This window comes from Diplodia seriata (genome assembly GCF_021436955.1).
Source record: "Diplodia seriata strain FDS-637 chromosome Unknown scaffold_1, whole genome shotgun sequence".
Lineage (NCBI taxonomy): Eukaryota > Fungi > Ascomycota > Dothideomycetes > Botryosphaeriales > Botryosphaeriaceae > Diplodia > Diplodia seriata.
The window spans coordinates 2,673,076-2,699,025 of NW_027117308.1; the positions used below are offsets into that span (position 1 = coordinate 2,673,076).

At 57.3% G+C, this 25,950-nt stretch overlaps 7 protein-coding genes across 7 annotated transcripts; 5 read left to right on the forward strand and 2 right to left on the reverse strand.

The window, feature by feature from the left end:
- Window positions 1-1,191: 1,191 nt before the first annotated feature.
- Window positions 1,192-4,572, forward strand: SLS55_000783 (uncharacterized protein; the record flags this gene model as incomplete). The annotated part of the gene is made up of 7 exons (XM_066772291.1): window positions 1,192-1,239; window positions 1,290-1,671; window positions 1,732-1,761; window positions 1,888-2,267; window positions 2,373-3,032; window positions 3,287-3,634; window positions 3,682-4,572. 7 exons carry the CDS (start codon window positions 1,192-1,194, stop codon window positions 4,570-4,572), a joined length of 2,739 nt encoding a protein of 912 aa, XP_066637570.1.
- Window positions 4,573-5,083: 511 nt separating this feature from the next.
- On the reverse strand, window positions 5,084-6,479 carry SLS55_000784 (uncharacterized protein; the record flags this gene model as incomplete). The annotated part of the gene is made up of 4 exons (XM_066772292.1): window positions 5,084-5,746; window positions 5,773-6,125; window positions 6,178-6,311; window positions 6,364-6,479. 4 exons carry the CDS (start codon window positions 6,477-6,479, stop codon window positions 5,084-5,086), a joined length of 1,266 nt encoding a protein of 421 aa, XP_066637571.1.
- A 506-nt stretch (window positions 6,480-6,985) lies between these two features.
- SLS55_000785 (uncharacterized protein) lies at window positions 6,986-10,010 on the forward strand (the record flags this gene model as incomplete). Its single annotated transcript, XM_066772293.1, has 2 exons — window positions 6,986-7,109; window positions 7,159-10,010. 2 exons carry the CDS (start codon window positions 6,986-6,988, stop codon window positions 10,008-10,010), a joined length of 2,976 nt encoding a protein of 991 aa, XP_066637572.1.
- Window positions 10,011-11,845: 1,835 nt separating this feature from the next.
- Window positions 11,846-14,053, reverse strand: SLS55_000786 (uncharacterized protein; the record flags this gene model as incomplete). Its single annotated transcript, XM_066772294.1, has 2 exons — window positions 11,846-13,866; window positions 13,918-14,053. The coding sequence occupies 2 exons, from the start codon at window positions 14,051-14,053 to the stop codon at window positions 11,846-11,848; spliced, it is 2,157 nt and encodes a 718-aa protein (XP_066637573.1).
- A 912-nt stretch (window positions 14,054-14,965) lies between these two features.
- Window positions 14,966-15,357, forward strand: LSM4 (RNA processing protein; the record flags this gene model as incomplete). The annotated part of the gene is made up of 2 exons (XM_066772295.1): window positions 14,966-15,118; window positions 15,172-15,357. 2 exons carry the CDS (start codon window positions 14,966-14,968, stop codon window positions 15,355-15,357), a joined length of 339 nt encoding a protein of 112 aa, XP_066637574.1.
- Window positions 15,358-15,896: 539 nt separating this feature from the next.
- On the forward strand, window positions 15,897-20,016 carry TEP1 (Telomerase protein component 1; the record flags this gene model as incomplete). The annotated part of the gene is made up of 4 exons (XM_066772296.1): window positions 15,897-16,436; window positions 16,490-16,828; window positions 16,880-17,686; window positions 18,253-20,016. 4 exons carry the CDS (start codon window positions 15,897-15,899, stop codon window positions 20,014-20,016), a joined length of 3,450 nt encoding a protein of 1,149 aa, XP_066637575.1.
- A 1,291-nt stretch (window positions 20,017-21,307) lies between these two features.
- SLS55_000789 (uncharacterized protein) lies at window positions 21,308-24,403 on the forward strand (the record flags this gene model as incomplete). The annotated part of the gene is made up of 1 exon (XM_066772297.1): window positions 21,308-24,403. One exon carries the CDS (start codon window positions 21,308-21,310, stop codon window positions 24,401-24,403), a length of 3,096 nt encoding a protein of 1,031 aa, XP_066637576.1.
- Window positions 24,404-25,950: the final 1,547 nt, after the last annotated feature.

A 25,950-nucleotide genomic window follows, 5' to 3' on the forward strand; every position in this document is an offset into this window, starting at 1 on the left:
CAAAAGAAATTGGCCGTCCCGCATCTGCCTAGTAGAGATGTTCCACTATTATCCGGGCAGTTGAATCTAAAATGTAGATGTAAATGTGTACATTTAAAGCTTACATTTACGTCCGGATCTTGCATTCGACTACCCATAATTACAATGCACAATCTGCGGGAGGGTCAATTTCTTGTCACCTGCCATGACGTGGGCTACCAGGGTACTATGGGCCAAAGGAGAGGCCGTTGGGCGACGGAGCCCAGTCGTATCCGTAGACTGTCTTTTTAGCTCTGCTGAGGTCTGACATATGCTTGGCCTTGTCGTTGAAAACAAAAACACATCAAGAACTTGTTCGCGGATCTCGCCATCTCAACCATCAATTCACGCAGGCCGAATTTTCCGCGGAAGCAAGGACGATCTTCAAACTAGAGCAGAGCCGAGTTGGTGGAGCAAGATCCTCTTCTTCTGGTTCGCCAATTCCCATGGTCATGCAGCAAAATAGCAAGGATTTACTTCCCGATGCGGCAATCGGCACAGGTGCCATCGCGCATTCGTCTGCTGTAGCAAGGTAGTCGCCATGATCAGCCTCTCGCACTCTCAGCTCTGACATCATTCCTGGCCCATGCTTTGGAAGGCGTTTGTAGGGCAGCAATCTGATGGGAAATGGCAAGATTGTTGATGGCGGCACAAAGGGGCTCGCAAAGGCGTGCTGCGTGGGTTTCGGCGCGTTCAGCACCAAAGGCCAAGCTAGCAGAGCGGCTGATCGTAATTAGGCTGTAGGCAACAAGCCGGCGTTGACAGCAGAGACAGTGGCATGGAGAGCGGGAAGGACGAGGGCGAAAAGTGGGACGATTCTGGCGCACAGATCACAGGCGGCTCTGGACGTGATGTGCGACAGGGGTCCAGCAGGGAATGCGGCGTGTGCGGCTGGCTCTGTGGGCTCTGGGCCCATTAGCCACAGCCCGGCGCCCCCATGGCCGCGGTTGCTATCTGCGACCACGGCACCTGCTGGCCAGCTGCGAACGACTCAACACTTTGATTAATTTCTAATGCCCGGCCTCGCCATGTCGCCCGCCTGCCTGCTCTGACCCGCAGGGCGCCTTTCCCCCTTCCTTGCTTCCGCAGCCCGCGACAAGGCCTACCACATCTCTCCACTCCCGCTCAGCTCGCTCACCACGGCGCTGTCTTACTGCCTCCTCGCCACAAGTTATGGACGCAGATGCGCTGGACCCCACCTCCTACACTGCGCAACGCCTGGTCCGTCTTCTGCGACTTTCGCGCACCGCGACATGCTGACGGCTTACTAGCAACATGCTACCCCCGAGCATCTATATCTCACCTCTCGCCGCTGCTTCATAGGCCCAATTCCCGAGGGCTGGCTCAAGTCGCACCGCCGCGACTGGTACAAGCATCATCTGCACATCAACTACTCTTCACGCGCTGCCACCTTCTCGACCGACCTGCGCGTCACTCATGACCGCCGCACCTCTGGCCTTGACGGCCCTCGCAACTCGAAACCTTTCCGCCCAAGCTTTCCACAACCCGATGACATTGATGAGGACCATGCTACTGGAGACGGGACTGCAAGCGTGGGCGCCTCCGTTACCGTGCCGCGGGCCAGCCATGCGGATGGCGAGATAGTGGACGAAGAGCTAGCAAGGCGACACAGGAGAACACAGTCACGAACCAGTACCGCAAAAAGCCGCAAAGTGAAACAGGGGAGACCCGCTTACCAAAGAGACAATACAGGCTCTTTTGTCACGGCCAACGAAGTGCAACGTCCGCCTTCCACGTACGAACCTTTGGCGACCTCCGTGGCCGAGAGCAGCCTGCAGGTTCCTTCTTCTCCACGTGGTGATGGCTCTACCTCTTCATTGCTGCCCAAGGCTGACAGTGCTCTCATAGCACCTGTGCCAACGCAGCTTGAAGAGACGAGTGAAACTCAGGAGGACAGTGGGCGCGGCTTGGTGAAATTTGACATCCCCGAAGACTCAAAGCGTGCTGAGATTCAGGCAAAAGCACGGATGGCTCAGACCCACGTACGCCGAAAGGGTGCTCGTCTCCGGAAATCCAAGCTTCGTGACGGCCAGATAGTCAAAATGGACAAGATGCTGGTCCGCGTGGACACCACTTTCTCCGAGATAGGTGAAGAGTTTGACGAGAATGAAGCCCACAAGGTTGAATCACGTACCACTGAGAAATGGCGGGAGTACATGGTCGTGTGCCGCGACAATCATGAGGCCGATGAAGATTTTCCTTTCGTGCTTCAGATGTACAAATCACGGGTAGGTGTTTCCCTTGGAATTCGCCCTGGTGCATTATCCCCTATGCGACGCACTTATGGATGATTTGGTTCCCGTTCTCCAATTTTTTACTGACCATCAGATCAGGTGATCGCGGCAGTGGAAGCATCGAAAAACAAGAAAAAAGCAAAGCACGAAGTTCGACTCGGCCCTAAGTACACCAAGGTCAACCTCTACTCATCACTCGACAAGACTGTCGTCATATGGACGCCCTGGAGGAAAGGGACGAAAATTTTTATCATGCGTCCACACTCGGGATCCAGCGCTGCGGAGTGGTACACCTTCCTGAGGAATATCTTAGGGTGGAACCGAGCTTCAGAGCTGCAAGTCAATGTGCCTGGTCTTGACGTGAGCCTCCGCCTGGAGAACCCGTTTCAGGAACTGGAGTCGTCTAAGGAGATACAAGAAGCTGCCAAAGGGAATGCAGAAGCTATGGTGAAGGCGGTGCAACAGGAGCAGGCTGTCGCTAAAAACATCATGAACCGTGCCATCGACATGCTGATCCAGACGCCTGATTACAGTGAAGTTGTCAAAAAGTGGACCAGCTCTGGACGGATGGGACTTGCTTGGAAGCGATACGACCGCCTGGAATGGATCCATGGCCCTAATGAAAAGAAAATGTACGGGTCTATTGCCATGGCACGAACACACGAGCTAGAGCTACGCCCCAAGGAACATTACCCTACAAAGGCAAGGACCAAAAAGAACAATATCCTTGAAGAGCCTGTTCCTGTCGAAGGATTCTTGGTCAGGCTGACAAGCCAGAGGGGGCTTGACCAGAGGCTTGGCCGCATGTTTTTCAAACGGCTTTATTTTTCGACGCATGACAACTATTTGGTGTTCACCCGACCAGCTAAAGCCGTTCCACCACCGCCACCGAAGCTGCCAGGTTCTTTCAATTCGCGGATTCCCTCGTCGAGAGAGATCACCCAAGCGGCGCCTTTGATCTACGCTGTAAGTGCTCAGCATTTTTGCTTCTTCAATGGACTCTAACTTGATAGGTGAATCCCTACCCTATCAAAGACGAACAAATAGAATGGCTCGCGGATGGCAACGAGTTCTCCTCCGCAGATGTTCGTCACCGTGATCGAGATGCTGCGGATGAGGCTGACAGGAAGACGAACCTGCTGTTGAAATGCGATGGTTATATCAACCTCTGCAACATCAAGAAGGTCCGCAAAGTACACCGCGGTGCAGCTGCGGCTGACGAAAATATGGAAGAGGGCTCTGATGTCGATTTCGACCTTGATGTGGATGACACAATGGAAGACGACGGTACTACCCACGAATTCGATGATGAAAGGACGTTCGAGCTGGTCTTGACAAACGGCCTCATTATCCGTCTTCAAGTAAGTAGTCACAATCACCTTGGACGCTGCAAGTTCTGACAACATAGGCTTTCGACAAAATGACGAAAAAGGAGTGGATGAACCGTCTTCGCCAGCTTGTCAAGTACTGGAAGTATCGCACCGCGACCGACATTCAACTCTACAAAAATATCAGAAAATACAACCTGGACCTGCTCAATATTGACGAGGAGACGGAGGCAATTGTGGGCCAGTTTGCACGGAAATGGGAGGTTTTGCATGCGCATGCCAGCTCAGAACTCTACAACATGTGTGGCATTTCCGCCTGCCGTTCCATCCACGTAAGCCACGTCATCCTGTGCCGATCAACAACGTACGTTCCGTTCCTAACCCCCACGGTGCAGATATCCGGCATCCTGTTCCGCAAGCCCCGCCGGCACGGCACCTTCACCCGCTGCTCGGTCATCCTCTCGGCCGGCACGCTGCTCATCTTCCAGGACTCGGTGCGCACGAGCACGGGCAAGCAGCTGGCGCACATCCACCACGAGCACATCTCGACGCTCGACCTGCGCGACTGCTACCTCTACTCGGGCATGCTGACGGAAGGCGACCTGCTGTACCAGAACCGCACCTTCGACAACAACCGGCCGGGCCACACGGCGCTGCCGCGCATCTACCTCGAGGACGGCTGGACCAGCACCGACGAGGACTACATGACGTGCTTCGCGCTGTGGCACGGCCGCAAGAAGAGCCTGTTCAGGCGTGGCGGCATCGAGCCGAGGGACGAAAAGGAGGTCGTGGAGAAGGAAGGCGGCAGGAGGAGTCGCTTCAAGCTCGTGAGCCAGCTCGGCGTGCCCGGGAACACGATGGTGTTCAAGGCCAGGAGCCGCGCCGAGAGGGACCACTGGGTGCTCGCCATCCAGACGGAGTGCGAGAGGTTGGCGCAGGCGGAGGAGGTGAGGATCGTGGGGGAGGTTTGATGAGGTTCATTGTGTCATGGACGACGGTTGCGGGGGTGTCTGCATTATGGGGTGCGTGCTGGTGTTTGGCCGGTTATGGGTGATGAATTGGGCTTGGGAGGTATTCTTTTCATTCCGGTGATCGGGGTGGGACATTCTTTTTTTTTTCTTTTGTCTTCTTGAGATTCCCTTGGCTTGGTCCTCTGCTCTTCGTTGACGACGTTGCCTGTTCATTCTTCATTCCTGTTATAAGTTTTGGTCATTCTGCTTCCCTTGAGAATAGGAGTCTCAAGAACTAAATCCTAATACTTCGACCCGCACTGAACATTCCTTCCTGGGGGATTTGACGGCGATTATTCTTACGAGGCTGAACGAGGGCAAGGTTCAAGTTGTCGATGACAGGATGATAGTGTTGATTATCCAAATTGAAGGAGCGTCTTCCTGGCTCTTAAAAACGGGAGATGACACTGTATCTGCTACCAATTTCCCCCACTCGCCACTCTTTTCTCCAAACCACCCCCCACTTCTGCACTCATGCCTTCGATCCACCGCCGCCGAAGATGACCTTATCAAACGTCTCGACGAACCCCTTGATCTCGTCCTCGGTGTTGTAGTGCACCATGCTCACCCGGATCACGCCCTCGGGGCCCAGCTTGAGCACGTCGTCGCACAGCCGCTTGCTGTAGAAGTGGCCCCAGCGAAAGCCGTAGTCCGACACGGCCTCGACGGCCTCGACGACCTCGCGCGCCGTCTTGCCCCTGACGCCGAAGCTGACGGTGGGCACGCGCTTGGCGGGGTCCGGGTCGCGCTCGCCGTAGATGGTGATGCCGTCGCCGCCCTTGGACGCGAGGTAGTCGAGCAGGATGGCCTGGAGGTCGCGCTCGTGCGCGGCGATGGCGGCGTTGACCTTGGTGGCGGTGGTCGGGTCGGGCCCGCCGAGGTAGGTGAGCAGGATGGGCAGGGTTTGGGTCAGCTCGTAGTTGGACGCGGCCAGGCCGAGCTTGTCGGTCAGGGTGGCGGTCGGGTTGAAGTAGTGGGAGAGCGGGGTGAGGGAGTTTTGGGCGGCGCGGGAGCCGTAGAGCATGCTGATGTGCGGGCCGTAGACCTTGTACCAGGAGAAGCTGTAGAAATCGACGCCGAGGGCTTTGACGTCGATGCGGCGGTGCTGGTGGGAGGTGTGGTTAGATGGTTGGTCCTATATAGGGGTTGCCGTGAACTTACGGGAGCGTAGGCCACGCCGTCAACGCAGAAGAGGGCGCCTGGGACGGTGTGAACAGTGTCGGCAAGGGAGCGGATGTCGTGGATGGTGCCGAGGATGTTGGAGGCGTGGGTGCAGGTCACAAGCTTCGTCTTGGGGGAGAGCAGCGGCTTGAGCGACTCCGGGGTGAGCTTGGGATTGCTGGTGGGAGGGACAGTCCACCATTTGAGGGTGAGGTTTTTCTGCGCGGCGATGGCGACCCAGGAGGCGATATTCGCTTCATGATCCAGGTTGGAGACAACGAGCTCGTCGCCCGGGGAGAGATTCAGGGCGATAGAGAGATTCCGGAAGAGCTGAGTAGTTGAGGCACCAATTACTGAGCAAATATCAGTCTTCAGTCACATGAGGATAGAAGAAAGCGAGCGTACCAACTTCGTCATTGTCGGCATTGATATACTGGGCTCCTGCCACGAGGCCATCGCTGAAATGCTTGGTCGAAGCAGCGCCGACGGGATAGGAAGCACCGAGTTGGACGTTGTTAGTGGAGAGATAGTCGGAGATGCTGGAGAAGGTTAGTTCGGCGGTTCTAGAGGTTGCAATGCTCTTTCACTCACGATTTGATGACATCGGCCAGGACCTGACTGCCGCCGGCATTGTCGAAGAAGACCTGCTTCTGCTTCAGGGCCGGAAACCTGGAGCGCGCGTTGGCAATGTCGAAAGGGGACGCCATGATGCAATGTATGTATGTAATGTTGAGGAAGAGTTCAGACGACAGCTCGGGAGGCTTTTGATGATTTGGAGCAGCATCCCACCTTCCATATCCACCCAAGTGCGGGGCAGTCGGCCAAAAAGTGGGATCTCCACAGATGCTGGTGCCATCTCGGCAGCCTTTTTCGCCCAGTCAGATCGGCTCGGCTGAGGCTCCGCACGAACGACGTCCACATCGTTGAGGTTGGTAAATCGATATCGGTAACTGTTTCCGATGTGCGTCGCTCAGGGACAGAGGCCCCGACTTGGACCCACGATGACCACGGTGAAGAGGGACTCCATCGCATGATACCTACGTGTCTACGATGGATCAATGCAATGCCCAAGAGCCAGCAGGAAAGAGGCAGAGCCAAGGTGGTGGCCCTCGGGGTGGACCGCGCCCGAAGCACCCGGCGAGCGGCCCAAGCGTCGCGCGCATCCCGACAACGGACGCGTCCCCCGGCGCAGCGTCGTCGCTCCCATGGCACCATGGACATAGATATCGAAGAGCATACCGATGCCTTCGCCGTCCGCGACCTTTGGCGCCCCTCGCGCTTCGCTCTCCCGGACCTGCAAGCCGACGCCACCCTCTTCCCGGACCTGGAACTCGACAGTGAGTCCGCCCAGCCCGACGCGTTTTGCGACTGACTGACGCGCCAAAGTAAACCACATCAAAGTCGACAACCCCTACGCCCCCAAAAAGAGCCTCGAGCACGATCTGCACCTACCCGACCTCGACACCTTCCAGTATGGCCCGCTCGACGACCTCGACTCGCTTCAGGAGTCCACTCTCTCGGCCGTTCCTGCCCAACACCCGCCCCAACCCGAGCTTCCGGATGACGGTATCTGGAACGATGCCGCCGCTCTGGGACCGATCAAGGACAATGTGAAGTTTCACACCTGGGAGGCCTTTGGGAAGCCTGGCTTTCAGGAGCCCACTCATGCCTACATCGCCGAGGCTGGCCCGGAAGCTTTCGACGCCGCGCTGCTCAGGATGCACGAGGCCGACCCCTCCAAGGAAGCAGGCAGAATCGTAAGATCGGATATCCTCCTGGGCTCGCTCTTCAATCTTGGCCTCGGCCGGTCGTCGGTGCTGTTTAGGTACGAGCAAATGCTGCATACCTTCGCCCAGGCCATTCATGACCAGAGGATGTCCGGCTTCTCCCTGATCTCTGCCCAGAATCTGATCCGCGACTTCATGCGCGGTGGCTCTACGTTTAAGAATCTTCGTGAGTTCGCCGATCGAACCCGTGGTGCTCAAAATACGTTTCCGTCCAAGGTGGCTCTGGCGACTGCCATCGGGACAATCCTGTCTACCATGGAAAACCACCTCGGCAGCCAAAGGAATCTTGTCTCGAGCTTTTTGCAGCTCCAGCAGCTATTTCGCAGACCTCATCAAATTCTATTGAGAGTAAAAGCCGTTACCGAGGAGGTGAAATCTCTATCCACGAACGAGGATTTGATCACCATGTTGTACAGGCACGTCCACGACATGGAACAGGAGGACACGTGGCTAAGGTCTGTCTTTCTGGACATCCTCAAGAGCGTCAGCAATCCTTGGCTTGAGTTTGCTGCTGAATGGGCTGGCCTTCGTCACGGCTTCAAGACCGGATTCACCAAGCGAGACGTCATGCACACATTTGCTGGCGTCGAAGAGACCCCTGAGGATCAGAACGAGCCTCGTCCACCACCAGAGCATTTCTACAAACCGGAAAATATGCCATCTTTCATCCCGGAGGAGGACGGCCGTACTCTATTCGAAACAGGAAAGAGCTTGCGTTTCCTTGAGATCCATCACCCCAGCCATCCCTTGTGTGCTCCTCACAAGGTGGGCTTGAAAGCGCCGACTCTCGATTGGAAATTCGGTTGGGAAGATATGGAAAGCATCGCCGCCAAAGCCAAGGAATATGAGCGGAGTTTGGCCGAGGCCATCAGAAAATACAAGCATACTTCAGCAAGCCATGAACAGTTCACGAGGAGGTCTTCGGACGGTGGCATGGAGACCGGGCCAATCGTGGAGCCAGCAAATTACGAGCGCGACATCTGTGATACGGTTGACCTTTTCGACCAAGACCCTGCCAACGAGGAGAGCGGGTCAGCAACGACACTGCATTCGCTAGTGCTTTCGTCTATATCCCCACGGAGCCACCCGGACGAAGGCATCTATACGTTCGCTCCACCCATAGCGTTGACTCCAACGCTTTCTCTGACTCCATTGCTCCGTGCACAAGCTCGTCTTGTCAACGCAACAACACTTAGGCTGTTCTTCCGATCGCACAACCTACGTCTACATCTTTCCCTGCAACGACAATATCAGCTCCTGGGTGATGGCATGTTCATGCACCGGCTGACGTCGGCACTGTTCAGCCCGGAACTCGAGACGGCAGAGCGAAGACGCGGCACTGTACGAACAGGAGCTCCCATGGGCTTAAAGTTAGGATCACGATCAACCTGGCCACCAGCAAGCTCCGAGTTGAGACTCGCACTCATGGGCATCCTGAGCGAAAGCTACCACTCGTCACGGCTATACCGCTCCGCGAGGAAGCACGCCTCCTACAAGCAGCAGGACAAACGTCTCCGCGAAACGCCCGACCTCCCTGGCAACCTCAGCTTCTCGATCCGCATCCTCTCCAATGACGAAATCGAGAAGTGCATGGACCCCAACTCGCTGGGCGCGCTCGACTTCTTGCGGCTGCAGTACTCGCCGCCACCGCCGCTGAACCTCGTCATGACCACGTCGGCACTGGACAAGTACGACCGCTGCTTCCGCCTCCTGCTCCGCATCGTGCGCATGCTGTTCGTCGTCAACCACCAACTCCCGCGCGACGGTGGCATTCCGGGCGTCTGGGAGAGCAAGAGCTTCCGCAACGAGGCCCATCACTTCGTCAGCGCCGTGTCGGCATATTTTTTCGACTCAGGCATCGGCGAGACGTGGCAGGCGTTTGAGGCGGGGCTGGACGGGCTCGAGCGGCGGATGCGCGCCGAGGATGACGACGGCGATGCTGGGGACGGCGACTCTTCCTTCGGCCGACTGGTGACGGAGGGGTTGGAAAGCGTGCGCGCGGCCCACGAGGAGTGCCTCGATCGCGTCATGTTCGCGCTGCTGCTGAGGCGTCGTCAGCAGGCGGTCATGCGGCTGCTGGAAGAGATCTTCGAGACGATCCTCGCGTTTGCGAAACGTGCGAGTGCTTACGGCAGTGGCGGTGCTGCGGCAGGGCGAGGGTACGGCGAGCAGCTCACGGCCGTCCCCGCTGAAGAGGCGCACGAGGTGAGGGAAATGTACATGCTGTTTAGGAGCAAGGTTAACGTCTTCATGACGGTTTGTCGCGGGTTGACCGGTAAGCGTGGATCGAGGAGGGCTGCTGGCGGTGCTGGTCCTGGCGTTGGGCTGCTGCTTGGTGGTGATGGGCGTGACGTGGTGGTCGAGGAAGACAACACGATCGATAGGCTGTTGTTGAAGCTTGAGATGAATGGGTACTATGGCGCCCCAGTCGCTACGGATTTGGGGGCTTGATTGGATGAGGGCAGTTGGGGATGTGAAGTCGGGTCGCGTGGGGCTTCTCTACGCTGCCGTACTACGTATACTCTTCGCCGTTTTGGGACCGGGTGGAGGGTTCAGAAAGAGGAGGGGGCTGGAGGAGGCTGTGCATGCTGAACGGGAGGGAAGTTAAAACCGAGAGCGCGCGCTATTGACGGCAGATCTTCAAGAAAATGACTGATGAAGCATGTTTCACCTTCAACTCAAGGCAGGGCAACAAGTGAATTGCGCGTCCATGCAGAAACTGACACTCCCATCGTGTTCCGCAACGTCTGTAGACGACTCGCAGCGGTGTCATGTCGTCAAACCCGCTACCAACCACCCACGAGGATCGACCGCAAACCTTGAACGTTTTCGACTAGGCCCCTTACTCTTTTCGTTGCTAGCCTCGTCGTCGGCCCCCACCCTCTGCAAGCTTTGCCAATAATCGGCATACATGGCGACTAACTACTGTCAACACTATTTCCTTTAGGCCGGCCCTCGGAGGTAAGCATGAACACTGAGCTCCGAGGCGCGGGCCATGGCCATACCCAAACGGTTTTGGAACGGCACCTCGGGAATAAAAGTTTCAACCCCGCCGCTACTAGCACTACTTTTAGATTTAGAATGAATGGTAGGGGACCCAGCGGCGAGGTTCTAGAAGGTCTACGCTATGCTCATGACGCGGTCGCGGCCACGTCAAGCGCGCCTCGCTCTCCCCTCTCCCTCCCCCCGTCTCAGCCCACAAGCCATGCCACGTACGATGACGGCGGCGACCGCGCCCGCGCCCGCGCAAAGGGCGGACGACGACGGGGCGGGAAGGATGGAGATTGGGGGCTTAGCAAATGCCTGCTTGGCTAGCTTCCGACAATGCCTCACGGCAAGGGGGTGGGGGTTGGCGGTTCACATCATGAGAGGAGGATCCAAGGTCCCGGCCCTTTGGGAATGATGATGGGCGCAGTAGTTGCTTGCATCTTCTTCTGGAAGGGATCGTTGTTGAGCTTGTTTCCGTTTTGGAGAAGAGATCGCGATTGGGGGTAGGAGGACGACAAGCCGTTGCATTTTACAGGGTATTGGCGTAATGGGATGTCAAGGGTAATAATAAGGGATGACATTGTTGTGTAGCTAGTAGTGAAGGAAGGGGAAAGCCGCTGTTCCTAACACAATAACAGCTAACCAAACACGTTCATGGTGCACATAGAATGTTCTCTGATGATATTAATTGACCACCTCACGTGCCGAGACGTGTAGGCGTCATGCGCTTTGTATCCTACTTAGCGTGCCATTTTCTACTTGCCGCTACTGCAAGATTACGAAAGAAGATGGCTGAAGAGTAAAGCTGTAGCGGTGCCATCGTCGCGCCTGCATTTGCGCGTTGTCTGTGGCTGAAGAGCTTTTTGTGGAATTGTTGCTCTCTGAAACGAAGCTTACGCGGCCTACCAACGTCCATTCCAGATAACGCCATACCCGAACTCATGAAACTCCGTAAAATCCCATAGCGTGTAAATCCGTCTCCAAAACATAAACATACTTACCTATTCCGAACATGCGCATGCTTGCGAGTGAAGAGAGTTAAAATGAAATGTAAAAAATTTTGTGCATGAAATCAAGTCGTCAATTGGGTTCGTGATCTGCACAACCGCTTCTGATGCGGGTCATGTCCGGCTCTTAGTCATCTCTTCTCTTTCGCCATGATGCGAGTGTGCGTCCCCGTCTTGAAACGTGAAGTAGAATGAGGGGTGGGAAAAATTCAGGAAATGGCCCATGTTAGATGAATCAACCCCTGAGTGTCTCTATCCTCGGCACCAATCCAGAGTTGGTGTGAGAGGGGCTTAGTTCTTCCGGTCGTGGTCCAGACCGGCAGACTCGGCAATGTCAGACTCCATGGGCTCCACAGGCTCCCTCATAGTGTCGAAGCTGGGGCGCGGAGAGACGTCCGGAATGCTGCTTTCAGGAGTGAAGACGGTAGTGACAGAAGGGGTGTACTCGCGGAAGCCATCGACAACAATGTCGCTGCTGTCGGCATCTTCCTCGTACGCCGGAGGAGCATCGTCCGTGTCCACGCTGCCCAGGTCAGACTTGTAGGAAGGAAGACTGCTCGTGCGAGACATGTTATGTGGCGGAGGCGGAGTGTACATTCCGTGAGCCATGTGGTGGGGCTGAGGGGGCGGCTGCATGGAGGGACCTGGGTATGCGTGCATCGGCGGGTGGGTGTGGACGTGGTTGTGGGCGTGAGCATTGACGCAGGGACAAGTCGACGCTCCGGGGGAAGCCGGAGAAGTTCTTCCCTGCTCAGCCTGAACAATATCATGGGCAAGCTCATGGGCAGTCCGCAGGTTTTTAATCTCTTCCTGCATGGCCTCCTCGAGCCTGTCTTCTTGGTCCAGAATCAAAGCCCTCTTTTCCTCGTAATCAGCCCTGCGGTCCCAATCGTCCTCGCTTCCGTTCCACCATTGCTTCCAAGCATGGCGGCGGGCAAGGCGACGGTATTGCCTGGCAGTGCGACGCTCTTCACGAGTGGCACGACGTTCGGTACGCTGACGCAGACTGCAACAGTTGCGACGTATAAAGCCAAAAACGCAGGCCAATCCAGTCAAAGAGGCGAAAGCCATCAGAACACCATGGACAGGGCGAGGTCCATGGTGATGGTGGTGCGGAGGTGGAGGGGGTGGAGGGGGCGGGCCGCGACCACCTGCACCCTCGAAACCAGGCGGCGGGGGCGGAGGTGGAGGGGGCGGACCACCGTGTCCGTGCGGACCACCGAAGGGCGGCGGGGGCGGAGGAGGCGGTCCATAGCCTCCCGGTCCATCGTACCCAGGCGGAGGCGGCGGGGGAGGAGGGGGCGGTCCATACCCATGAGGGGGCGGTCCATGATGATCGAACTTCATAGCGAGGGGTCCAGGATGGTGAGGCGGCCCGTGAGCAGTGTCAATGTCAGCGAAAGCTTGTTCGGGATGGCCGTGGTAAGGAGGGAAAGGCGGGCGGTCCATGTCGTCGTCGTGAGGGTGGTGTGGACCTGGGCTCAGATGAATGTAGATGATGCGTACAGCACCGTGGGCCTTGTGGAGGAAGGCACTGAAGACACAGGAAAGATTGTCACAAGTCTTCAGCTCGTCCTTGAGCGAGTGTGCATGATCTCTCATGTGCTGGTGGATAACTTCCTTCTGTTGGCGGATACGCTCCTGTATCCGCTTCTCCTCGGCCTCAAGCTCGCGCAGCGTCTCGATCTCGTCCTCGATGGAAGCACTTTGGCGGAAGAAACCCTCAGGCAGGTCCGCGAAATCGACAGAAACGAGACGGAGATCAGCAGGCGGGTCGCGCCAGTCCTGGCCTTCGAGGGTGTCCGGGAGGGAGACGGGGCTGGTGGCAAGCCTGAGGAGTTCGACCTTGCGAGCAGTCTGCTTGAAGGAGACGGAGAAACCGGCAGGGGAGTGGAGGCCCCTGTCGTCGACCTTCTGGATGTTCACGGTCAAGAGTTGAGCGACATCGTCTCCGTACTCGCTCGCGTCGGATTCGGCAAGAGACTCGAACAGACAGGCAGTTTTCCAGGACAAGGCGATGTCGTGGTCGGGGTCATGTTCGGCAGTGGCGCGGTTGGAACTGGAGATGGTGCCGTTGCCTTCAGCGCGGATGCCATTCCACTCCTGGTTCAGCGGATGGCCGTTCAGGGTGATGTTTGCTTCTCCGCACGGCTGGTCGGAGGGGAAGACTTGGAAGTCGAAAACCTGAGGCACAGGGTCAGCATGGGCGACGGCGTGTTTTAAGAACGCGCAGCATACGAGAGATTCGTCATCGGAGGCGCCAAGGCAGCCTTGGCACGGTACGCTGAACGTTGCCTGCGCGTTTTGAGCGTCTGGCGATCATAAGCAAGCGACATGGTGGAGGCAGCGGAGAGGGAGCATACCGAGCTCGAGCACCACGGGCTTCACGTCATCGAGATCCTGCGACCGGGCGTGGGCGCGGTGTGCGGGAGGCGGGAGGGCGGCGGCGGCGGCGAGGGCCGGCAGCCAGGCAAGAGCGTGCTTGAACGAAGCGCGCATGGCGGAGGGAGGATATCCCCGCGCAGTGGAGAGCGGTAGCCGGCACGGGGAAGTCGTGAACCAAGGCGCAAACTGACTGACAGCCAACACACGAGCGGTAGCACAGCGACAGGCCAAGTGGAGCTGAGGGAGCAGACAGTCGAGCAACAGGCAGCAGGATTCCACGGGGGTAGGGCTGTGACTTTTAACGCCAGATGCCGCGTCAGCCTCGGGGGCGAGGCGCTGTTGCGAGAGGCCCTTCGCGCTCGGGCCACGGCCGCAAAACAGCACTGGCACTGCCGGCCAGACGATGCCTAGCGCCGAGCGCGAGCCACGCGGTTTCTGGCGCGGAGATGCGCTCTTGTTCCAGCGTCGCGCGGTGAGCCAGGAAGGTGGTGCCTGCAGCTGCGAGCGCTGCGAGCGAGCGCTGCTGCTGCAGAGCCGGAGCCCAGGGGATCGCCGCTGAGTGGATGGACGCCGTGGCGCCCTGGGCCCTGGCCAGCGCACGTGAGAACCTTGTCGACGGTGAGATTCCTCGAGTCGCCCGGCAGCCAGTTGCACCGCCGGCGCCGGAGCCTCCGTCGGCCCGTAATCGTCCTCGTCCGTGGGCCGCCAAGGCTCGAGCTGTGACGCGGGTGCACTGCTTGCTTCCTTGCGTACAGCCATTCACCACGACGCTTGTCTTCTGCCCCCCAGCGCGCGCGCTAATCTACGCAACTTCTCCCCGCATCTGGCTGTTCCAGCTGCCGCCGCGCTCGTCGAAGCTCTTCTGAAACGCCCATCCGCACCCCACCAGCCCACCCTTTGCAATGGTGAGCCAACCCCCGCAGCTGCCACCGCTGAGCTTGCTATTGAATGACGTGGACATGCAGGCGCTGACTCTACGTCTTCAAGCTGCCTCTAGGCCTTCTCAATGCCGCCCAGGGCCACCCAATGCTCGTTGAGCTCAAGAACGGCGAGACGCTAAACGGCCATCTCGTCAACTGCGACAACTGGATGAACCTGACTCTGAAGGAGGTTGTGCAAACGAGTCCCGACGGCGATCGTTTCTGGAGGCTACCCGAAGTCTACATCCGCGGCAACAACGTACGCTGCCATGGGGCCCGCTTCCCTGCTAATTGCCGCTGACTTGGAATTAGATCAAGTACCTGCGCGTGCCCGACGAGATCATCGACTTGGTGAAGGAACAGCAGCAGCGCGACCAGGCCAACCGCGGCGGCCGTGGCGGCGGTCACCAACGTGGGGACCACGGTGGACGTGGTGATAGAGGTCGGGGAATGGGCCGCGGAGGTCGTGGTGGCCGTGGCCGCGGCCGTGGCGCATGAGTTCTACAAGCTCGCAGTGGAAAGGAAGATACCTCCGAATGGGCCTCGAAAAAAACGGACGTTAGGGCGCATGGAGCTTGCGAGATATCATGGATTAGGCGTTCGTGTATACCACAGGGGCCCTTCTAGTGGGAAGGACTGGCTTCTGAGATCTAAACGGTCATGAAAGAAACATGGTGGAAGCGCACGTGCGCAGAAATCATTTCTACCGTCTTGAGGGTTGGCTAGCACCAAAGGAGGACTGGAACTGAAGCATGGAGGAAAAATTAAAGACGTTTCGGCGCACACGTGGAGCCGTTAATGTCGTCACGAAGTTTTGCAATACACCATAATACGCGCGCATTGTTGCCACATTGATCTCCTTGCCAAGTTGACCCATTCTCTGAAAATACGCCAGGCGCCGATGAGCGACAGCTCCAGTGGGTTGTGCCTGTCGATCGAATGCTTGTTGCCGGCACCTAGCCAAAGTTGCGGGCGGAGAGCTTCCGCACTAGGCTCCGCAAACTCCAGACTTCGCTTCAACACCAACCACGCGCCCAATGGCCACGCCACCGTTCATTGTCGACCGGCTGTGGCACTCACTCTGTCCTGCATATGCGCGCCTCTCCTCTGGCACCCGACGTACCCTCCTGAAGCCTTCGACTCGACGCTCCGACGTTCTTTGCTCAAAAAGAGCTTCCTTGCCGGCACAATGGGCTCGACATTCAAGCACCGCAGGGTCGCAAATGCGATTGGTTACGCCCGAGGTCCAAGCCTCCGTAGGAATAAAGCAAAGAAAAGGATATGAACAGAGGCTAGCATCGGCTTCCGAGGATGAACTCGATGGCATCGAAACGGCGCAGCTTTACAACCGCCTGCGTCGAGTTGCAGCGGACGGAAAGATGGATGCGGTTGATCGCATTATTGCGTATTTGCTGGGAAATAGGGGTGAGCCGCCAAACGTAGCCCTTTTCGCAGCCGCCATACTGTCGAATATATCTGCGGAACAAGGCTCTGCGGCGAGAGCCGCCGCTCTGTTGAGTGAGATGGGAACGGAGGAGTTGGAGCCGACGGCTGAAATATGTCACCACATACTCAAGGTGGGCGTTAGCATGTATGCGTCAAGTTTGCTGCGGGACTAACTCTGACAAAGGTCCTCGCTGTCCATCCGGACTACCTCCTCAGAGGCGCCATTATCGAGTACATGCGCCAGAGATGGTTCAACCTTTCGGCTGAAGGTCGTCACGACATGGTTGTCGGTCTTCTTCGAGAGAATCAGTTCGAGATGGCGGTCCGGAGCATGGATGCCATGCTCTCTGAAGGCATCCAGATCAAGAGCTGGTTATATGACATAGCAATCTACATGCTATGTGATGTTGAAGAGGTGGATGAAGCCTTTCGGATCATGCAGCAAAGAGTCGAGTCTGGCGAGCAGGGCATTTCGAAGTCAGTGTGGTACAGTCTACTTGATAGTGCTAGCAACACACATAATGTGAGTTTGCACGTCCACACTGCCGCCGTCTTCCAACTAACATACTGCTAGCTTGCGGCAATTGACTACATTTGGAACCGTCAAGTTGGCCCGGGTTATCTCAACCCTTCATCCGGCGTTTGTTTCAATGTTCTTGGTGTTGCAGCGCGGGCCGGGGACGCCGACCTAGCAACAGACGTTTTCCGTCTGTTGAGCGAGCGGAAAGAGGCGTTTACACAACAGCACTATGAATTGCTCGCGGACACGTACATTCAAGCTGGCGACTTGCGGACGGCGCTCTCTGTGCTATGCATCATGCAAGGCAGCGGCACGCCGCCTGACGAGTACTCAACAAGGAAGCTTGTTCAGTGGACGCGCGCTCATGCCGAGCGCGCAGTGCAACTTTTCGAACAGCTACGGAAACTGAAGGACGAGGGCTTCAAGGCCCCTCTCGCAGCAGTGAATGCGCTGATAGAAGCAGCGATTGGCCGCGACGATCTGGATACAGCCATCGACATATACAAGGCTCTGCACACAGTATGCGAGGATAACCCCTCAACGGCAACCTTCAACATCCTTTTCCGGGGGTGTTCTACACGCAAGGACCTCGCCATGTTCCTGGCGGCCGAGATGGTGGAGAGAAAGGTGGAACCAGACGCGCTGACGTACGATCGTCTCCTGCTCATCTGTCTGATGGAGCAGGACAACTACGACGACGCATTCCGATACTACGAGGAGATGCGCAGCCGTGGATGGACACCTCGAGGCGGTACATTTCTTGCTATGGCGCGTCGATGTGCGCGGGCACAAGATGCACGTGCGTGGGAGGTGGTGGAAGAGATGAAAGAGTGCCGTGTGGACCCCGCTAACGTCAGGTTTGTGAGAGATTGGTTGGATGCCAATTGGGGCAGGGCGTCAGAGCAGGACGCGGAGCTCACGCGATAGGGGCTCTGAGACATGGATGCAGGGAGGTATCAATGGAGGCTGCATTTATCCCTGTGATGACTCGCCTCGATGTGCAGGGTGAATGAGGCGACAAGCACAATACTAATGTCTTGGCGCGGCTTGATGGTGGTGTGGGGGACATGGATGGCCGTTGTCATGACGTAGGTAGCGCTAGGGAACAGCCGAACGGCGCGCGGGCAGGTGCCAGTGTGCCAGGGCAGGCCGTCATTGATCCGCATCAACACGCTGCAGTCGATAACGTCCACTTCACCTAGCTCTCTGTCCTCTACATGAGCCATGAGCCTACCCGCGTTTCTTCCAACACCAGATCAACAACGCCGCGTGGCGTGACCGTCATCTATCCACCACAAACACCGGTCTCAGCACTGAGAATCCCATCCTGCATTTGATCGTGCCATGGTGCGTAGTTCAGCCTTCTACCGGCCACGCCTCGTATTCATGTACCCGGAGACTAATACAAGCTTTCGCGCAATGAACAGGCCTCCCTACTCCGCCAAATCGTCGCCGGCCCGCGGGCGCGGCACCCGGAAGCCGGGCTCGACCTGTGCTACGTGACGGACTCGATCATCGCGACGTCGGGGCCTTCGGGGACTTACCCGCAGCGGGCGTACCGCAATCCGCTGGACCAGCTGGTCAAGTTCCTAGACAAGCACCACCGCGACCGGTGGGCGATATGGGAGTTCCGGGCCGAGGGGACAGGCTACCCGGACGAGGAGGTGTATGGGCGCATCTGGCACTACCCGTGGCCCGACCACCACCCGCCGCCGTTCGCGCTCGTGCCGCGCATCGTCGCGAGCATGCGCAACTGGCTGCAGGCGCACAAGGATAACGTTGCGGTCGTGCACTGCAAGGCCGGCAAGGGCCGCTCCGGCACCGTCAGCTGCTCGTACCTGATCGCCGAGGAGGGCTGGAAGGTCGAAGACGCGTTGAAGCGGTTCACGGAGAGGCGGATGCGACCGAGCTTCGGCCCCGGCGTGTCGATTCCGAGCCAGCTACGGTGGGTTAATTACGTCGATCGGTGGACAAAGAGCGGTAAGGTGTATGTCGAGCGGCAGATCGAGATCCTCGAGGTCCACGCCTGGGGCGTCCGGAACGGCGTCAAGGTCAGCATCGACGGCTTCGTTGACGAGGGGAAGGTGATCAAGACGTTTCATACCTTCAGCCGTGCGGAACGACAGATTCTCAAAGGAGCCGTCAAGGACACCGGCAGCCTAGCCGACATGGTCAACGAGGTCCTTGCGCAGCGGAAGCTGGAAAAGGCGGCTAAAGAAGACCAGACGTCAGGTTCGTCCACACCGACAGACCGCAAGGCCAACAAGGAGCTGCCGCAAACCCAGGAGGAGCAGGAGAGCGAAAGTGACAGTCCGTCCGAACATGGCGATATCATTTTCAAACCGTCCAAACCAGTTGTGCTCCCGACCAGCGACATCAACATCGACTTCGAGCGTCGAAACAGTGCAATGTACGGTTACACTATGGTGACTTCGGTTGCACACGTCTGGTTCAACACGTACTTTGAGGGCAACGGCCCGGAGCAGAACGGAAAGGCTGATGCTTCCGGCACATTTGAGCTCGAATGGGACAAGATGGACGGCATCAAGGGCAGTAGCCGCAAAGGCACTAGAGCATTCGACAAGATAGCAGTCGTTTGGAGAGCCATTCCCGACTCGGAAACGGGTCATCCTGACGTCGTTATCACGGAACCGAAGGTGGGCGAGGACGTGCCGCAGTCCAAGCCCGCCGACTGGAAAGGCGGACAGCCGTCGGTGCATACCGGAACTGCGGTGAAGGAGCTTGGCTTGCGCACTGAGACGCCTCCCGGCGGTAGCCCTAACCTCTCGAAAGCGAGCAGCGTAAAGACTCAGAATAGCGCAGGAACTTCAGGCCTGGTGTCTACCGAAGATACGATCAACGAGACCATGGGCTTGAAGACGCATGGGCGTGAAGGCGAGGAGATCGTCCAAGCTTCCAGCAGCAGTTCTGAAGATGCGTCGCCTATCAGGACTGGACAATCGCAGCCAACCCCGACCATCTCCAACCCAGAGCTCGCAAGCAACGGCATAGCCGCCCAAGACCAAGCGGCTAAGCCGTCCACAGAGCCGACGGCGGGAGTTGTTCACGGGAAGGAGCACGTTTCGACGGGCTCATTGCCAGGAGGGGTACCGGAAGAAGAGATGAAGACGGCACACCCACACCAACTGGGCCACATGAAGTCCAAGAAAGATTCCCAAACAAGCTCGTGAGGATATGAAAGGGGAGCGGTGGGAGAACGGCACGGGAAGGCGCAGCAGCGGCATTGATATGCACGTCGGAACTTTTGGGAACATCTGGAATGCAGTAGATCGTACTGTACCAATGCAAGTCCCCCGTTTGTCCGTTTCTTTTTCTCTACGCGCGCTCGCTTGCTTTATTGGGCAAGCGCTTAAGCAAGGGAAGCGAGGATGCTGCAAGCGAAGCGTGGGAAGCAAAGCTTTGTGCTTCGAGTTTGTGAGATGTCGACCAGCATGGGCTCAAATAGGGCCCGGCCTTTCGGAGATGCATCTACAATATTTCGCTGCAGCTCTGCTCGCACGTGCATATGCATGTAGCAAGCGCTGCGTGGACACGAAACGAGTGGAGAAGCCAAATGTGATGCATCGGCGAGGCCGCGCAGGCAGCCTGGAAAGTGGCCATGTCGACGTGGATGCGGTTTTCCGTGAGGCTGAAGCACTGGGAGCTCGAGTCAACGGCTGCAATGACTGGATTAGCCGGTGAAGGCTGCTGCAATGCCGCAGCCCGTAAGCGCGTGGTGACGCGCGGTGCACGTTAATTGGCTGCGCTCACCTCTCCTGCCCGGCGGAGGGATGCACGCGGAAGGCAGCGGTCGAGGCGAGGCAGCAGCCTTGTTGTTCAGCCTCGCGCATCTGCTTCACCAAGCGGGTATTTAACATGGCGGCGCCCTTCTCGCGGCATGTGGCACGCAAAGCTCATGCAGTAGCAACCAGCCCCGGAGCACTACAGGAGCCAGCGCAGCAAGCCCGGCTCCGTCATTCTCGAGTTACACCACCCGCCTTCTCAGCAGCGGGGGTTGCTTGCATTATCGCCTTTCGCGCGCCGCATCACCTGCTCTGCTCTTGCTTTTCCCTTCGCTTTGTTCTCTCTCTCCTCGCCCTACTGTCAGCAGCCACTGCCGCCAGCCCTGCTGCAGCCCGCCCTGCACGCGCCTGGTCTGATGACTTCAGCAAACCCGCTGCTCATCATCTTCCCATTGGCCGCTTTCCCTGCCCACGTAATAACGGCGTGAGCCTCGTGCATCGCTGCGACACCAGCTTCTAGAAAAGCAACATCACCGCATCTCCTTCCAGTTTTCCACCCTCTCTGTCTGCTCATTACCATCATTGTCCCGCTTTACGTTCAGACATTCTCCCCGCACACCCACAAGCGGCCATTTCCCGACCCGCCCGCCCTATCAAGCCATCACCGGGACCGGGTTGTTGCCGGATCATCCTCACATCATACTTACCCGCCGAACTGTATCAACCACCACCTTGCACCATGGACACCGCGAGGGACAAGAATGCCGATGACAACGCCGCCGTGAAGGTCGAATCTTCGGCCGAACCCGCAACTCCATCGTCCTCCTCACCCCCTTCCGCCACCGCCGAGCTGACCGCCGGCGGAGGCGCCGCGGAGCCCAGCCCGAGTGCCAAGGACGGCGGCGCCAACAAGAAGTCGGCCGCCGCGGCGGCCGCCAAGGGCAAGAAGGGGAAGAAGTCGACGCCGACGAAGAAGAAGGTCGGGGCCGCGGGCGCGGCACGCTGCCGCCACAAGGACCACGCGACGTCGAAGAAGAGGGGCAAGCATCATGGCAAGAAGAAGTACGTCAGCGATGACGACGAGGAGTCCGAGACGGCTGATAGTGAGGATGAAGAATCCGACGCGGAATCAACGGCGTCGTCGACGGAGGAGAGTAGCGACGAGGATGAGCAGCTGCAGATCAAGTCGAAGAAGAAGGCGGGGAAAAAGGGCGCGAGGGCGCGGAAGGCGAAGAGCAAGAGCAAGGGGAAGCGGAAAGCCGGCAAGAAGCATGGGAAGAAGTCGAAGAAGTACGTCTCGTCGTCGGAAGACTCGTCCTCGGAGGAGTCCGAATCGGAAAGCGATTCGAGCGACTCGAGCTCAGAGTCGGAATCGGAATCGGAGAAGGAGTCGGCGAAGCGCTCGCGTCGGCGTCATCGGAAAGCTCGCCGCGCGAAGCAGGTGGAGGAGTCGGACGCGACGGCGACGGCGGATGAGGGCTCGGAGAACGGCTCGGTGCAGACGGATCCGGACGACTTGTCGACCCAGCGGCTGAACCAGTTGCTGCGGGAGCAACAGCAGCGTAGGAGAGCGTTGGCTCCCCCGGATCCGCTTGAGCTTTCGGGATCACGTCTGCAGAAGTTAAGTAGTGAGCTCAAGGCGTTGAAGGAATTGAAAAAGAAGAACAAGGAGAGCAAGAGGAAGGGAAAGAAGTCGGGCAAGCGCGCCAGCACCCTGGAATACAAGCGTGTGGACGAGTTGTGGGACAGCAAGATTCACAACTACAAACTCACTGAAAGCGCCGAAGATCCTGTCGACGAGTTCAATTCCTACATTTTCAATGTGCGTAGGAGGTTCGATTGGGAGAACAAGTATAGGAACACTGTGGTCGACATCAAGTCCAAGCTCTTGAAGGAAGCGCTGCAAGAGGTCATGAAGGACGTGAAGGGAGTTTCGCTTGTGGAAGAGCAGCCTTGCATCGACCCAAACATGCTATTCCTCTACCTTGAGGAGCTTCGTCGCTTTGCAAAGAAGACGCTGAAGTCCCGGACAAGGAAGCAGAAGAAGAAGAAGACCAAGCGGAGGCTGAAGCTGATGGCTTCTCACTGCAAGGTCATGATCAGCTATCTGGACGAGGACTACGACGAGACCAAGAAGACGCTGTACCCTATGCTTGAGGCGGGTAACATCACTTTCGATCTCCTGTGGGCGCTTTTCAAGCCCAATACCATTGCCTACACCACGACGTACGGATCGGTCGAGAACCCACGATGCTTCAAGGTCGACTACGCCACTAAGGAGTCTTCCTTCATCCGCGGTGACTGGTATTCCATCGAAGGGCGTTATCTTGAGTACGACGGCAAGACTTTCGGGTTAGGCGAGCTTGAGCTCAGCGTTGATGCTTTCAAGGGTCCTCGGAAGATTACCAGCTTGGCTACCTATCCGCTCCGCTACCACAAGGACCCGGATGGCATTAAGCAGCAACTAATTGAGCGCGGAAAGCGCTTCGTCACGATGACTGGGATGAACTATCGGTTCCATAAGGGCTTGGCGTTCGAAAAGAGGAAGAAGATGGTGCTGAAGCACAACATCAACGGGCGGGTCATGATCGATCCTGCAATCTTCCGCCGTATCAACGCCAATTACCCCATTTCTGTAATCAAACCCAAGGACCAGGATGATTTGTGGGACTTCGCCAGCTGCGGATGTAGTGATGATGAGTCTGATGACGAGATGGAGGGTCCTCACAACATCGGCGAGGAGCACGAGGAGCGACAGAAGTACAGGTTCAAAATGGTGCATGACGAGGAGAAGAAGGCCCACCTGATCCAAGTCCCTGTCGACGATGATGGCAATGAGATTCAGGCCGAGAAGCTGGACAAATTGGCCGAAGCTGGCGAAGATGGCGAAGGTGCCAAGGAGGACAATGATGCAAGCAAGCCGAAGCATGAGTTCACCGAAGAGGAGCTTTTGATTGCTTCGCCTGTAGTTCTGGGGTTTGCTTTCTCTGAGAAGCGCTGGATGGAGTTTTCACTGTCCGGAGTCCGAGATATCGAGTGGAATGAAGGTGCTTTTGAGTCACTCGTGCTTCGACAGGACCAGAAGTCCATTGTCAAGGCTCTTGTATCAAGCCACAAGTTCCACGCTGCGCAAACCATCGACGACGTCGTCCAAGGCAAGGGAAAGGGCTTAGTCTTTGTGCTGCACGGCCCTCCAGGAGTCGGGAAAACGCTCACTGCCGAGGGTATTGCGGACTACCTCAAAAGCCCTCTCTATGCCGTCAGCGCGGGCGAGCTTGGAACGGACAGCTGGCGGCTGGAGCAGGAGCTGCAGAAGATCATGGACATCGCGCACAGCTGGGGGGCCATCCTGCTGCTGGACGAGGCCGACGTGTTTCTCGAGAGGCGGCAGGTGCACGACATCCACCGCAACGCGCTCGTGTCCATCTTCCTGCGACTGCTCGAGTACTTCCAGGGGATCTTGTTCCTGACGACGAACCGGGTCGAGACGTTCGACGACGCGTTCCAGAGCCGCATCCACATGGGGCTGCGCTACGAGGAGCTGGGCCACCAAGCCAAGCGTCAGATCTGGCGCATGTTCCTGGACCGGGTACGCGACATGGGCGAGGCGGAGATGGTCGAGTTCCGCGACGACGACTACAATACGCTGGCGCGCAACGAGCTCAACGGGCGGCAGATCAAAAACACGGTGCGCACCGCGCAGGCGCTCGCCGTCAACATGGGGGAGAAGCTCAGCATGGAGCACATCAAGCGCGTGCTGGCTGTCGCCGAGAGTTTCGAGCGCGACCTCAGGGGCGGGAGTGGGTATGAGGATGCGATGAGAAGTTACACTTGAATTCCCAGCCATCTACCCCTTCTCGCCTCCTCCCCATTCTTACCCATACGGCAGTCATTCTTCCTTCTATCTTTTCCTTTTTCATGGTTTAGCGCGCATGACAGGCACGGCCGGTCTTTCGGTGTGTCGGACGGGGCGAGCGTTTCCATAACGGCTTATTCCATTCTTTCTTTCCTGTTTTCCGGAGTGTAGTCTCTCTCTCTCTTTCTCTCTTTCTCTCCTTCTCCCTCTCTCTCCCTCTATCTCTCTCTACTTGGCCCTTCGGTTCGGTTTTCATATTGGAAATATGGTGTTTAAACGAGGTCTTGATTTTGAAAAGGGTTGATACGTTGTTTCCCAACGCCGACCAGTGCAAGGAGGGGGAAGGGATGGCTGGTTTGTTTCAAAATGAATAGGAACCCCCTCAGGTATGGAAATGCACTTATTTAAACGGCTTCTCCAATGCTTCGTAATTGACCGAATGCTTTGCGTTGTCGGTGGGTCGCATCCTTGTGGCGTATACTGTCCGACAAAGATGGAAGCGAGGGGAAGGATGTCGACACTGCAGAGGTGAGAGAGAGTATTTCGAATAGCAAGGCTGCTGGAAAGAAAGAACAGTGCGCAGCATAGGGCGCAGAACCAATTAGATGTTGTGAGAATAGGAGGCGGTGGGTGGGGCAAAGAGGATGCTGCGCTGATTGGATGGAAAAGGGGGAAGATGATGGCAAGGTGTATAGAGGCACTGTGGTACCTGAACGGAAAGAAGATATATTAGGGGGAGGGAGTCCGATACTTTCTTTGCCCGAGAAGGATGCGGTGCATGCGTAGGGCATTTGGATGGATGGTGGAGCGTGACCGTGTAATACTCTGAGTGAGCACCGTCTCCGGCAGCAAGCGAAGTCAGGTTGAGATGAGATACTCGAACGACTTTCGCGTGGTTGTTTGGGCAAGCCAGGCCTTCCGTTTCTGAGCTCTGTCCCCCGTTTTGGGTTAGCGTCCGCTGTTGCCTGGCTTTCTCAACGTCGCACCTTCTCCTCTTCCTCTCCCCACCACAACCAACCTCGTTTCTCTGGTTCCGACGCAAGCAGGAGTCCCGCATCACCTGCGACATTGCCACCGAGATTTCCGCATGCTTCAGTAACATGACTCCGAACTAATTGCGACCCCCTTCCTCGTGTCGTTTGTCAGCCTTCGAGCTCAGTCGTTGGTGTATCCGCAGGACTGGCCCCTAGTTGAACCCTCCATGTGCACTTTATTGGCTCCCCCACACGGCAAAGGACCTTTGCTCCCAGCTCGACTGTGGGGTCATATCTGCCAGAGCCAGCCTCGTTATTTGGAATGGGGCTCGTCATGCTAAAAAGAGGGGCTGACGAAGCTTGACATGCTTTATCATGGCCGTTTGTCACCCACGTGGAACCGGTCGATCCAGCAAATCCCCTTGGGGAAGAGGAGAAAAGGACCGTCATCGATTGCGATTTTCGGCAGATCACCTGACGGCTCAAGTGTCTCCGACGCCGATGGGTCTCGATCTGTTTGTTTCACAATCATGTGCTCTCTTTCATCACAAC